Source organism: Martes martes, assembly GCF_963455335.1.
Source record: "Martes martes genome assembly, chromosome: 2".
NCBI classification, from domain to species: Eukaryota; Metazoa; Chordata; class Mammalia; order Carnivora; family Mustelidae; genus Martes; species Martes martes.
Window position 1 is genome coordinate 171696762 of NC_137889.1, and position 13931 is coordinate 171710692.

General features: G+C 39.8%; 1 protein-coding gene across 2 annotated transcripts in view; it reads left to right on the top strand.

Annotated features, from left to right (window-relative positions):
* The first annotated feature begins 5395 nt into the window (after positions 1 to 5395).
* UBE2K (ubiquitin conjugating enzyme E2 K) overlaps positions 5396 to 13931 on the top strand; it is a 76515-nt gene continuing 67979 nt past the window's right edge. The window contains exon 1 of one of the 2 annotated variants that reach the window (XM_080796907.1): positions 5396 to 5669. In XM_080796907.1, the coding sequence (XP_080653033.1) occupies positions 5607 to 5669 (63 nt within the window). In that variant the 5' untranslated portion in view covers positions 5396 to 5606. The remainder of the gene's footprint in view (positions 5670 to 13931) is intronic. The other variant, XM_080796908.1, reaches the window with a different exon arrangement.

The window sequence follows — 13931 nt, forward strand, 5'->3', positions numbered from 1 at the left end:
TACCCTGTTATGTTAAAATCCATTGATCTGTCTCAAACCTTGAATGGATATTATTATACCCAGGCATGATTTTGTAACATCATGCATTGGTCATTTAGAAAATACTAGTTCACTGGCTTATGCAGATCTTCCAAATATTTACACATTTCACTGTAAAATTTCAAACAATCACATTTATTAATTTTGCCACCAATTTAGTCAAAATGTCTTTAAGTGTATTGGAAAGCTGTTGAGTCACAGGGGCAGATATATTTTCTAAAAGTCTAATTTTGGGGGCACCTGGGTAGCCCAGTTGGTTAAGCCTCTGCCTTCGGCTCAAGTCATGATCTCAGGGTCCTGGAATTGAATCCCGCATCAGGCTCTCTGCTCAGCAGGGAGCCTGCTCCCCCCCCCCCCCACCTGCTTGCCTCTCTGCCTACCTGTGATCTCTGTCTGCCAAATAAATAAATAAAATCTTTTTTAAAAAGTCTAATTTTCAGTTGGAAGTTTGAATTTTTTCATTGGCAACAAATTCTGCCAGTAGTTTTCCTTGATGTGATGGGCTCACCTAGTTCATTTGTGATAAAATGTCTGCCAAATACCCAGTCCTTGAGAAACATAGTTTGTCTCAATCATTATTTTAAGTAAAAATAGTGTTCCATGGAAATAGTTGCTAATTTATTTTTTTTTTAAGATTTTATTCATTTATTTGACAGACTAGGCAGAGAGGCAGGCAGAGACAGAGAGAGGAGGAAGCAGGCTCCCCGCTGAGCAGAGAGCCCGATGCAGAGCTCGATCCCAGGACCCTGGGATCATAACCTGAGCCGAAGGCAGAGACTTTAACCCACTGAGCCACCCAGGCGCCCCAATAGTTGCTAATTTAGCTCACAACTCACCACTTGTGCAAGTGCTTAACCATGTGCTTTGGGATGCAGTAGAAGTGCTTTCTCCATCGTTCCCAAGAATGACACACAATATATATATATATATATATATTTTTTTTTTTAAAGATTTTATTTATTTATTTGTCAGAGAGAGAGAGAGAGCGAGCAAGCGAGCACAGGCAGAGTGGCAGAGGGAGAAGCAGGCTCCCCGCGGAGCAAGGAGCCCGATGCGGGACTCGATCCCAGGACGCTGGGACCATGACCCGAGCCGAAGGCAGCCGCTTAACCAACCGAGCCACCCAGGCGTCCCAGAATGACACACAATATTAAAAGGGCGTGTATTCAAATATTAAAGTTTAATAAAATCAATTTCCACTGCTTCATCAAACACATTCTAAAGTGAAACTGGTAAAAAAAAAAAAAAAGAAAGAAAAAAGAAAAAAGAAAAAAGAAAAAAAAAAAAGGAGGGGGCACCTGGCTGGCTCAGTCAGTAGAACTAGCGACTCTTGATGTCAGGGTTGTAAGTTCGAGCCCCACGTTGGGTGTAGAGATTACTTAAAAATAGAATCTTAAAAAAAAAAAAAAAAACAAGGGGCACCTAGATGGCTCAGTCAGTTAAGCATCTGCTGTCTGGTCAGGTCATGACCCCCATGTCCATTAACATTTAATAAAAATGTTAAAAAAATTAAAAAAGTAAAAGTGCAAGTCTTCATTTAAAAACAAACAAACAAACTAAAACTGGTATTTTTTTAAAGTAAGCTCTTTATCTAATGCAGGGCTCCAACTCAGGACCCTGAAATCAAGTTGTATGTTCCACCAACTGAACCAGCTAGATGTCCCTGCAACTGGTATTTTTTTTTTCTTTTTAAAACTTTATTTATTTATTTTAGGGGGGAGGGGCAGAGCAAGAGAATCTCAGAGACTGACATGGAGCTCTATCTCACCACCCACAAGATCATGACCTGAGCTGAAACCAAGAGTCAGATGCTTAAGTGACTGAGTCATCCAGCCACCCCAAAATTGGTATTTTTAATAGTGAGTGCATGGTATTAATAGGATTATTACTAACACAGTGATTGTTTTTGTCTACTATTGCTTTTATGTCATCAGAGCAAATTTCAACACAGGAAAAGGCAAATAATGTCTTAGTTGTATTATGATGATAATTTGGTCATTGCAGATTGACCTCTGAAAACATATCAGGGACCCCTACATTTTTGTGGACAATATTTTGAGATGAATTCTCCCTATCTCGACAGAATGTGAATCCTGCAATTCCAGAAGCTTTCTGTTTCTTTTTCACTGATACACTTCTAGGACCTACATCATGCCTGGCACATAATAGGCACTCAATAATTATTTGTTTCATTAATTAATTTTTTAAAAAGATTTTTATTTATTTATTTGACAGACAGAGATCACAAGTAGGCAGAGAAGCAGGCAGAGAGAGAGAAAGGGAAGCAGGCTCCCCGCTGAGCAGAGAGGCCAACCTGGGGCTAGATCCCAGGACCCTGAGACCATGACCTGAGCCGAAGGCAGAGGCTTTAACCCACTGAACCACCCAGGTGCCCCCATTAATTAATTTTTAATGAAGTAGTCAACCAGAACTAGATCATAATAGTGAAGAACTTATAATTGGCATTACTAGAAACTCATTTTTAAAAATTTAGTTTTGAATAGGTAAAATATACAAGAAGGTACATGGTGAAAATTCTCCCATTTTGCCTTCTTCAAGGCATTTAAGTTATTTTCTCAGAGATAACCCCTACTGTCATTTTCTTATGCATTTTTCCAGTGACATTTTGAGGATTCACAAATATTACATACATAAGCATATTCCTTTCTTCCTTCACACATATGGTGGTGCACTACACACAATATGGACTGCATAGTGCTTTTCAAAAGTAAACTTTTTCTTTTGAAGTAATTGTAGATTTACAGAAAAGTTTCAGAGATTCTTGTATATTCTTTACTCACTTCTACTAATGTTAACATCTTACATAACCCTAATACCATGTCAAAACTAAGAAATTCATATTGGTATGATACTATTAACTAAACTACAGAATTTATTTAGATTTCATTAGTTATGTCCTTTCAATTCTAGGATCTAATCCAAGATACCACATTGCATTTAGCATACTGCTTTTTTCCTCTTAAAATGTACTTTGGGAATTGTCTCATATCAGTTAATATGTAGTTGCCCATTCTTTGGAAGGACTGTAGAATGACTTCCTAGAAGTAGAATTTCAGGACCAATGATTATGTGTGTTTAAAAATGACCAGGGATGCCTTGGTGGCCCAGTCAGTTAAATGTCCAACTCTCGATTTTGGGTTCAGGTCATATTCTCAGGCTCTTGAGATGGAACACTGTGTCAGGCTCCACTCTAAGTGGGGAGCCTGCTTAAGATTCTCTCTCACCCTCTCTCTTTTCCCCTCCCCCGCTTTCTCTTTTTCTCTCAAGGGAAAAAAAAAAAGACCAAGGCCCTCTCCCCCAAAGAAATTACCATACCCTTATAAGTAGTCCCCCTGTGATTTGAGTGTTGCAAGTTTCTTTGAAGTTCCAAGATTAAGATTGGGGACTGAATGAAGTTGACAAATGTAAAGTACTCAAAACAGTTTTTGCACACTTCAAAATGATTATTTTCAATGTACTGACACAGATACACATAGCATTGCATGAATTACATTATAGCAATGATTCATTGTACCATCACCCACACGTACAGTTGGTTCCTCTTAGGACCACTAGGGGGCTCTGCTGGAAGGGTTTATAATTTATGTTAGTCCTCTTACGGAGATGTTTCCAAATGATGTTTTAGAATTCTGACCTCTTAAAACTTGAAAGAGATCGTCTAATCCAGCTTCCTTATTTTGTAGGTGAGGAAATAAACGGTTGACCAAGATAGCTAGCATGGAGGAGAGCTGGAATCAAATATCTCCTCCTGGTTCCTGTGGCAGAAGTTCAAGAACTTTTTTTCCACATGCTTCCACTTGAGTGATTCACTCCAGGGAATATTTCCTTTTTGGTGCCATAACTTTAATAATTCTGCTAAGACTGTGTATTTGTGGTATTTTTCTAGGCGGATACTTTACTAATTGATTAGGTGAAAGAAGCTCATGAAATAAAAACTTCTAAATAACCTTTATTACTTCTTCCAGAATGTTCTATTTAAAGTACCGCTCAGCACCAAAACCATATTACTTACTGAAACCCTAGCAACGACTTTCAAATTGCCTTTCAAACTTACTTTCCACCTAAAACATTTTACTCTTATCTTCATTTGTTCATTTAATATTTATTGAGGGCCTACCAGTACCAGACACTGTTGTAGGCCCTAGGCCTACAGAAGTAAAGCTACCGTTCCTCCGCAAGAAGCCTCTATTTCTCCATTTTTCACTTTAATATACAAACTATTTTCACGTGTTTTGGTTTAGTGGTTCTCATAGTGTAGCAGCAAGAGCAGCAGCATCTGAGAACTTGTTAAAGAAGGAAATTATTAGACCCACCCCACACTCTAGGGATGGGGGTCTAGCAACGTGTTTTTTTTTTTTTTTTAATATAAAACAAGGATTTTTGGCTTTCTGTAAAATCAAGGAGAGGGAGGAGAAACAAGAAGAAAGAAGTCGAAACAACCAACCAACCAATACTTTAAGACAGCCTTATTCCTCTCCTTACCAACGATGTACCCATGTCCTCTGCACCAGCCACAATGGGAGCTCATTTTCTTTCTGGTTCAGCCAAATCAGCTGTCACTTTCAGGTCCCCATCTCTCTGATCTATTATGATGAGTGATCAAAAGTTGTGGGTTTTTTTTTTGTTTTTTTTAAACAAGCTCTTCAGGGATTCTGATGTACACTGGAGGTTAAACACTATTAAAACTCGGTATTAATGATCTAAGTAGCTCAAAGATCAACATCTGGCTTCTAAATCCACCTCAGGCATCTACATGGAGTACCTGTTTCAGATACACGGGATGGGACCCAACAATGACCACTCTTAATTCAGTGACGTGTAGTACCTGGAATGATAGTATTAGCAGTGGCACTCTAATGGCTTCAGAACAAAAACGGACCGCAGTGGATTTTTCTGGGCTACACCAACAGAAAATGGGCCGGATCGAGTTCTGGAATGATGTTTTTATACACTAGACACAGTCAGGCACATTAAGCCTGCAGGTTCTCGGTCTGGCTGAGTCAGGACGGCGCTCACAGGCGCTGGTAGCCGAGGGGGGCCGCGTGAACCCGTTAGGTTGGGCTCAGCCTTCAGTCAGAGGCCATGGCTGGAAGCCCCGACCACACCACAGTGATTTGAAGAGAGGCGGAGGCACAAGAGAGGACCCGGGAGGCCCCAGCAGGGTTGGCCAGCGCGGAAGCCGCACCCTCCTGGCCCCAGACGCCGGCAGGGCGGAGCCGCGCGGCCGCAGCTCGGGCTGAGACGCGCGGCGCGGCGCGGCGCGGCGCGGGCTCGCGTTTGAGGCGTATGGGGCTACAACGGGAGCGGCTGCGCCGCCCGGCCGGGTCACCGTCTTGCGCATGCGCGGACCCGGCGCCATTTTGGTGGCCGGGCGCGGAGGTGATTCCACACTGAGGAGAGCGCGGCGGCCGGGGTGGCAGTGGCAGCATTCGTGTGCTCGGGTGTGAATCGCCGAGGGAGGAGGCGGTGGTGGAAGAGGTGGCGGCGGTGGCGGTGGTCGTAGCGGTGGCGGAGGAGGCGGGTACGAATCAGCTGCGGGCGGAGACATGGCCAACATCGCGGTGCAGCGAATCAAGCGGGAGTTCAAGGAGGTGCTGAAGAGCGAGGAGGTCAGAAATGAACTCCCGGACATCCCCCACCCCAGCCCAGGGCGGGAGGGTTCTTCCAGCGGCGACCCCAGTATCCCCGGTAACCCCTGCGTGGCCCTCCTTGCGGTCGCCCTTCTGCCTGTGGGAGAGCAGCAGTCTCCCCCTGCTTCCGTCGCCTTCTCCTCCCCTCCCCGGGCCCTGGGATGGACCGCCTTGCGGGCGGGTGGTCTGGAGAGGAACTCGGTTTGGGGGGCAGATGGAGAGGGGGGCATTTCTTGGGGGGGGGGGGGTGAGCTCTAGAGAGAGCCCCGAGGCAGTGGCAACAGCTGGAAGTCTGGCTGTAGGGTGTGGAGGGAGCAGGCCGAGCCTTAGAAAACCCGGGAAGTGGGTTGGGGGAAGGGGAAAGGTGGTAACTGGATCCGGAGAGCTGCGCTGCTCAAAGGCCCACACTTTTAAGGGTATTTCTACATTATGGCCTGTTTGGCCTCCACCGTCCTTTCCTTTGGAAAGGAGCGGTGAAAGGCCTTAGGTTTTGATGAAAGAAGGACGTTCAGAGTTACTCCCTCCTTAGTTCGGTGTTGGGAGAGAAGAGGAGACATAATGGGATACTCTTTTATTTGAGTGGGAGATAAGGGAATTTTCATCTGAGGTAGGAAATTGATTCCAGATTAGATAATTACCTCATTTCCCCCGTCGCCCCACTCCCCAATTTCTAGGCCTCTTTTCTGTTGACATGTGAAGCTTTTTGATTGGGTGAAGGCAAGTTGTTTGGTGTGTTAAAGGCGCTTAAATATTATTCATTAGGAAAAAATAATGGAGGGTATGAGTAGCTTATTTCAAAATATTGTTTACAAGTTACAGATCAGAGAGTCTCTCCTAAGACAGTGCCTCTGTGACTGTTGTATTGTGCCATGAAACTTCATTATGATGTCCCTCATAGTTAACTTGATTCTTACTTTTGAAAAACAGCCCTATTAAAAACATGGGATTTCACCAGATCGATACATTATTACACCACCTTATTTAGTAGGTTTGTCCCAGTGTATCTTATCTGAAATTATTAAAAATATGTTTTTTTGTCTCAAGCTGCTCTTGAGTCTTGCAGAATTTACTCTGATGTTGGTCATATTTATTTATATAATATAATCAAAATATCCTTGTGATTTGACTCAAAACCATGCAAGTATAAGTACAATTTTTCATACCCAAATCAACAAGAATGCAGTTTTTTTCCTCCTTGGATTTAACAAAGAGATGAAAAAGTAATACTGAAATACTTATTATTTTCAAGATGTTATATCATTTTAATAATGCATCATTACTATTTGTATTTTTCTCTTAATGTTGGAACTTCGATAAATGATTTGTGCAATTCAGCATTCTGAGTGTGTGATAAGTAATAGATATAAGTGAGCTTTATTTGTGATACTGACTCTACAGCGATTATTTTTCCAATTCGACATGTTGAATATAATTCTTTAAAATTAACTTAAAAATAACAAATACCAGTAGATTTATTGAATGTAGTAGTCTGTAAGAAATGATCTGTTTTACAGAGCATGTGTATGAACTCTGACCTCTGTATTTGTTCTAGTGCCAAAACTCTGAATGGAAGGATGACTTTGTATTTTTGTGGTACAGTGCAGAAATAGGGTCATAAATGTCTGTACTGATATACAGTGAAACAATGATTCTTACTTTTTATTTGCAAGAAAATATATTTGAGTATAGTTGACATATATATTCCTAATGAAAGATTCAGTTAATACAGTTGCCAATAGCCTAAAACATTTCTTCTATAATAAAGTTGCACAAACCTGAGACTTAATATAAAACTTCTTTCAAGTGCTTTATTTTCTGTTACTTAAAAATGGTAAGTTACTGCTCTTGTGATCCATATGGTCTCTTTGCTTTGTGTAAGAGGTGACTTTCACCATGATATTTTTAGTATTTCAGTTAAAGCTTAAAAGAAATCTAGTATCGCCCTAGTGTGCATATTGTTAAAGCAGTATTGCTCTTTATATGTAAGGGATGCTGAAGCCTTGCTTCAAGTAAGCATTATAGTATTTCAGAGGAAGAGAATAGGAAATGCAAAAAAATTATTTTTTTTAAGAAGAGTAGCTTTATAAATCTGGAAGGAAACTTCTTCCAGAAAGTAAGTTACAAAGTATATTTAGAAAAGGGTCAGATAATTTAATCTTGTATTATAACCAATAAATGACTTTATTTTCACCAATATTTTATTTCATCGATAATTTAGTAGTCCCAGTTCTATAAGTGGATTATGTTGATTACTTTCAGCTCACTGAAGGACTTGTAGTACAGTCCACGTGTTTCCTTTTTAAGTGTGGAAATGTAGTATTTTGAGTGTCTGGTCATGTAACCAAGTATTTCATCACTTCATCTATGTAACTCTCCATGTTTACCAAAGTTTCATATGCTTTTGTTTACTGGTTGATTCAAGTACTTTTTTTTTTTTTTTTTTTTGGCATTTTAAGTTGTCTTATAAAGATAGCTGACATTTGCTGAATTCTGACCATAAGTTATAAGTGGCCATTCTTAAAGTGTGTTTATTAAAATATAGTCTCCAAGATAAATCAAATGTGAAAAGCAAGGTGCAGAATAGTGTGGAGGAGGCCAGCATTTGTGTTGGAAGAAGGGGGAAATATGTGTATTTGTCTCAATGAGAAATTGGTAAAATTGATTATTTCTGTATAAGCGAATGTGTCTGAGGTAATAGGCATCAAAGGATCCCTTTTGAGTTTTGAGTCATACAGATATATGTTACTTACTTAAAATAATAAAGGCATCTAGGCCTTTTTTCCTTGAGGCTGTTTGGAAATCCATCCTTTATGTGTCAGACTTAATTTTAAATATGTGTGAATTTTAAGTAATATCTCAAATTGCCAGGAATGGAAAATTGGTTAAAATACATGTTATAGTTATTTTATGAGTGCAATTACTAAGTGAAATGTAGATTTTGAGGCTATAATAAAACTATAATCTGTATTCACAGATTTATTATTATTGCTGTTAAAAACTAACCACCATTTGTAGAGTGGCTGTCAGTACCATTTGTTTATGCATTATTGCTAATTTCCAGGAAAAATTTTTTGAATTAGATTTCCTATATTTTAGATGAGGAAATTGAGATTCAGAGAAATTAAATTATTTGTCTACAAACATAGCTTTAGGATTTGGGTCTAGGTCCACTTGTGTTTACATTGTACCACATTGTCATTACTTTCCAAGGATAAGCATTCTTTAATTATTTAAAAATAACTGAGACTGGTTTGTATTACGGGTTACAGGATTTAAACATAACCTAATTTAATAGCTTAAACGTTAAAATAAGGGGGGACGCCTGGGTGGCTCAGTCAGTTAAGCATCTGCCTTCAGCTCGGGTCATGATTCCAGGGTCCTAGGATTGAGTTCCCCATGGGGCTCCTTGCTCAGTGAGAGGCCTGCTTCTCCCCCTGCCTGCTGCTCCCCCTGCTTCTGCTCTTTCTTTCTCTCCCTCTGGCAAATAAATAAAACCTTAAATAAAAAATTAAAATAAGTGTTACCTGTAAGTTACTTAAAGATTTAGCTGTGAGTCAATATGCAAAATACTTGAAAAAATTTTTATTTGAAAGCACCCAAGCTGGGGGAGGGGCAAAAGAGTGAGAGAGAGAATCTCAAGCATACACCCCACTGAGCTCAGAGCCCGCATAAGGCTCCATCTCAAGACCCTGAGGTCAAGACTTGAGCTGAAACTAAGAGTCGGACACCTAAAAGACTGAACCACCCAGACGCCCCTGCAAAAAATACTTGTAAATTTGAAGCTCAATGAAGTAAAATGCCCTTAAGTCAGTGTATATACTCTTGTTTGTTTGTTGTATGTTATCTGTAGTTTTTCATATTGTAATTGCACTTCGCTGACATTTTCTAAGATTTCAGTAGGGAATACTTAAATTTATGGCATTACAAATTGATTTCATGAAAACTGCTTTTGTAGTTTTCTTTTAAGTGCTTAAGTGGATTTTGTATTTATTGCCATTTTAATTTTAATGTATTTTATCTAGTTTGATCTATAGAACTGGTTGGCAAATCTTTAGAAGTAAACTGTTGATTTCTGTAGACCATAGTTTCTCAACCTTAGCACTGTTGACATTTTAGGCAGATAATGAATTCTTTGCTGTGAGTGGCTCTTCTCTGCATTGTAGGATGTTTAGTAGTATCCCTGGCTTCTATCACTAGTTGCCATTAGCACAGCTAGCCCTCCACCCTACCTCCTTACTCTCTCTCCCTGCCAGTTGTATCAACTAAAAATGTCTCCAGACCTTGCCAAATGTTCAGAACCACTGCTATCGACAAAACTCTTTAGAACATTTCAGACTATTAAATTTGTAAGATGTGTAGTATATTTTATCTAAAAGATGGACAGTAAAGGTACAAAAAAGTTTATAGCATGGCTACTACTACTAGTTTTGAGTGATGTTTTTAGGATTTTATACTTGTTTTCCCTTTGTAAATGATTTTTTTTCTTTTAAACTTTTTCCTTTTTGATTAAAAGAAAGAGGTGAAATTCCCTGCTGGAAATGAATATAACCAGAGTTTGAACAATTTTTTTAAGAGTAGAAAAGCAGTTTTTACAGTTATATAAGTTACAGCTCTGTGTAACTTATTTAAATAATGTGCCTTATGGGGTTCTGGGTGTGGGCTGAGTGAAGAAAGCTTTTGATGAGGTAAAAAAAATAATTGCAGCCTGTCCAAGTAATACTGTTTGGGGTGCATTTCTTGTTTTATTTTACGATTATAAAGACTTTGATCTCTGTCCATCAGACATAGATTTAGATGCATCTGGAATTCCCTTTATCACCCCTTTGTGACCCTCAAAACTAGTAGTAGCCATGCTGTGAACATTTTTTGTACCTTTACTGTCCATCTTCTAGATAAATATACATGTATATATTTACTAATGTGTTAGTGGTGTCTTAGAAAATGTGTTAAAATGCGTTGAGTAGGGGCGCCTGGGTGGCTCAGTGGGTTAAAGCCTCTGCCTTCGGCTCAGGTCATGATCCAGGGGTCCTGGGATCAAGCCCCACATCCCAAGTTTCTGCTCAGCGGGGAGCCTGCTTCTCCCTCACTCTCTGCCTGCCTCTCTGCCTGCTTGTGATCTCTGTCAAATAAATAAATAAAATCTTTAAAAAAAATGCATTGAGTATTCGAGTTGAAAGAGACCTTAGATCTAGGCCAAATTCCTCATCTGTAAGATCAGGAAACTGAGGCCTGAAGAGATTGATTGTTTTTCAGTGATACAGATCTGGTTAATGAACCCAGACTTTTTGCATTAGCAGTCCATTCTAATCATTATATATGGTTGCTGTATGGGACTATTTTTTTTTCATAAACAATACTGTAAATGCTAAATGCTAATAAAACAAAGTATGAGTGACAGTTTAATATTCCCTATTGTATTTAAGTATATTTTGCCTTTTTTTCTTGGTGTTAAAAACTGAATTTGGCAGGAGGCAGGGATATTTCACTCCTTAAGCATGATACAGTAAATTTAGCTTAGTGATTAAGAGCGTGGGCTTTGGAATTAGATTTGCTTTGAGTCCTGGCTTTTCTATTTAATATCTTCAGCTTTGACTCTCTTAGTTTTCTTATTTGTAAGAATGTAGGAAAGGAAGATTAAGAGTCTTTACAGTGCTCAGAGCAGTTCTTGGGACATCTGAACGGATAGCTGTTAAGATGTCAAAATTAGCTATATGTTCATATTTTCCTTATTGTTGTTTTGGATCATAAAGTGTTCCTTCAGTGTAGTGATAGTGCTGTGTGAATTTGCCTGAAAAAAAAGATTTAAATGAAGGGGCTTTGGTACTTACAATAGAGTTACTTTGTCATCTCTGTGCAAACAACCTGTGGCCAAGGGGAATGCAAAAGAAAAATGTGGGCCTTGTTCTCATGGTGTTTGTTAATCCTTCTTTAGGAGAGTTAAGAGTACCTGGGTGGCTCAGTCGGTTAAGCAGCTGCCTTTGGCTAAGGTCATGTGAGATGAGCCCCACATGGGGCTCCTTGCTCAGAGTGGAGCCTGCTTCTCTCTCTACCTGCCACTTCCCCGCTTGAGCGCGCACACTCTCTGTCTCTCTCTCTCTGCCAAATAAATTAAAAAAAATTTTTTTATTAAAGGAGACAGTTATAAATTGGGGAAGAGGTTGTGTTACAATGTGACCTTTTTAAGTGAAAAAGTACTTTATTTGGAAGCATTTCAGATAATACCGCTTTACAAGATTATTTGGGATTTTTTGATGTGACTCTGGTTGCCTTGAACTGCACCAAGAAATCTAGATTCTAATCCTATGATAGATGTAATCTTGAATCTCTTTGTAAAATTCCTGTTTTTTATTTTTTTAAAGATTTTCTTTGAGAATGAGAGTGCGCACACAGGGGTACAAGTTGGGGAAGGGGCAAGGGAGAGGTAGAAACAGATTCCCCGCTGAGCAGGGAGCCCAATGGGGCTCCATCCCAGGACCCTGAGATCACGACCTGAGTGGAAGGCAGACCTTAATTGACTGAGCTGCCCAGGCACCCCTAAAATTCCTATTTTAAAATTGATTCTTGGAAGATAGAAAGTGGTGGTCACATCCATCTGACATCCCTTGTTCTCTTACATAATTTTGCAAAGGAGAGAACTTCGTATCATTCAAAACCTTTGTCCTTTTTCTCCCTTCAATTCTTTGCTTTTACTGCAAATTTAAATTAATAAATACTTCAGTTGAATGCCTGCTATCTGGCATTTTATATGTTTAGCAGCCTTATGAGATTGATGTTATTCTTATTTTACAGATTAGAAAATTGCAGCTTTGAAGAAAGTACCTAACTTTCTCAGTATCAGGCAACTTGTTGGTGGAACAGAGGTTGGAAACTAGGTCTCCGACTCCCAAATATTTACTGATTATGGTGGAAAGAATAGTCTGCAATCATGTCTACTGCTTGCTACCTGTCCATTATTTTTAAAGTTGCTTTTTTAAAAAAAATTTGTATTTTAACAGGGCTCCCCAAATTCTTTTTTTAAAAAAATATTTTACTTGGGGCGCCTGGGTGGCTCAGTGGGTTAAACCTCTGCCTTCGACTCAGGTCATGATCTCTGCTCAGCGGAGAGCCTGCTCCCCCCCCCCCCCCGCCTCTCTGCCTACTTGTGATTTCTCTCTCTGTGTGTCAAATAAATAAATAAAATCTTAAAAAACATTTTTACTTAAAATATTAAATACTTAAATTGACCGTGATCATGACCTGAGCTGAAGGCAGACACTTAACAACTGAGCCACCCAGGCGCCCCTTTAAAGCTGCTTTTTAAGATTATGGAATATTTTACACTTTGAAGTTTAGAAAACAGTAGGTGTGAATACCTTTATGTTCATGGTATAGATGTAGCAGATCTTAACTCCCTCATACTTGGTTAACTTGCCCTTTCCCTCAAGCAATAAAACAACATGCAGATGAAGTTCACTTTGTAACCTTTTCCCTTTTCCATTCTCTTTCTTAGAAGTAACCACTGTGCTGAAGATGCCTATATCCTTCCCATTCATACTTTTGTTTTTACTATTGAAACCATAAGGTTTTTTTTTTTTTTAAAGACTTATTTATGTGACAGTGAGAGAGGGAACACAAGCTAAGGGAGTGGGAGAGGGAGAAGCAGGTTCCCCGCAAAGAGGGAGCCTGATGCGGGGCTTGATCCCAGGACCCTGGGATCATGACCTGGGCCGAAGGCAGATGTTTGACGACTGAGCCACCCAGGTGCCCCGAAACCATAAGATTTTTTTAATGTCAAAGCACTTTTTAGTGTTTTTAAAAGTTAAAAAATTTTTTCCACAGATGATTGTAATATTCTACATCTCCTGCAACTTTTCTTCTTTTCTTTTTTAATTATTTTTTAAAAGATTTTATTTATTTACTTATTTGTCAGAGAGAGAGTGAGCGCACAATCAGGCAGAGTGGCAGGCAGAGGCAGAGAGAGAAGTAGGCTCCCCGTTCAGCAAGGATCCTAATGCGGGACTCAATCACAGGACCCTGGGATCATGACCTGAGCCGAAGGCAGTGGCTTAACTGACTGAGCCACCCAGGCATCCCTCTTCTTTTCTTTTTTTTTTTTTCTTTTTAAAGATTTTATTTATTTGAGAGAGAGAATGAGAGAGAGAGCATGAGAAGGGGGAGGGTCAGAGGGAGAAGCAGACTCCCTGCAGAGCAGGGAGCCTGATGCGGGACTCGATCCAGGGACTCCAGGATCATGACCTGAGC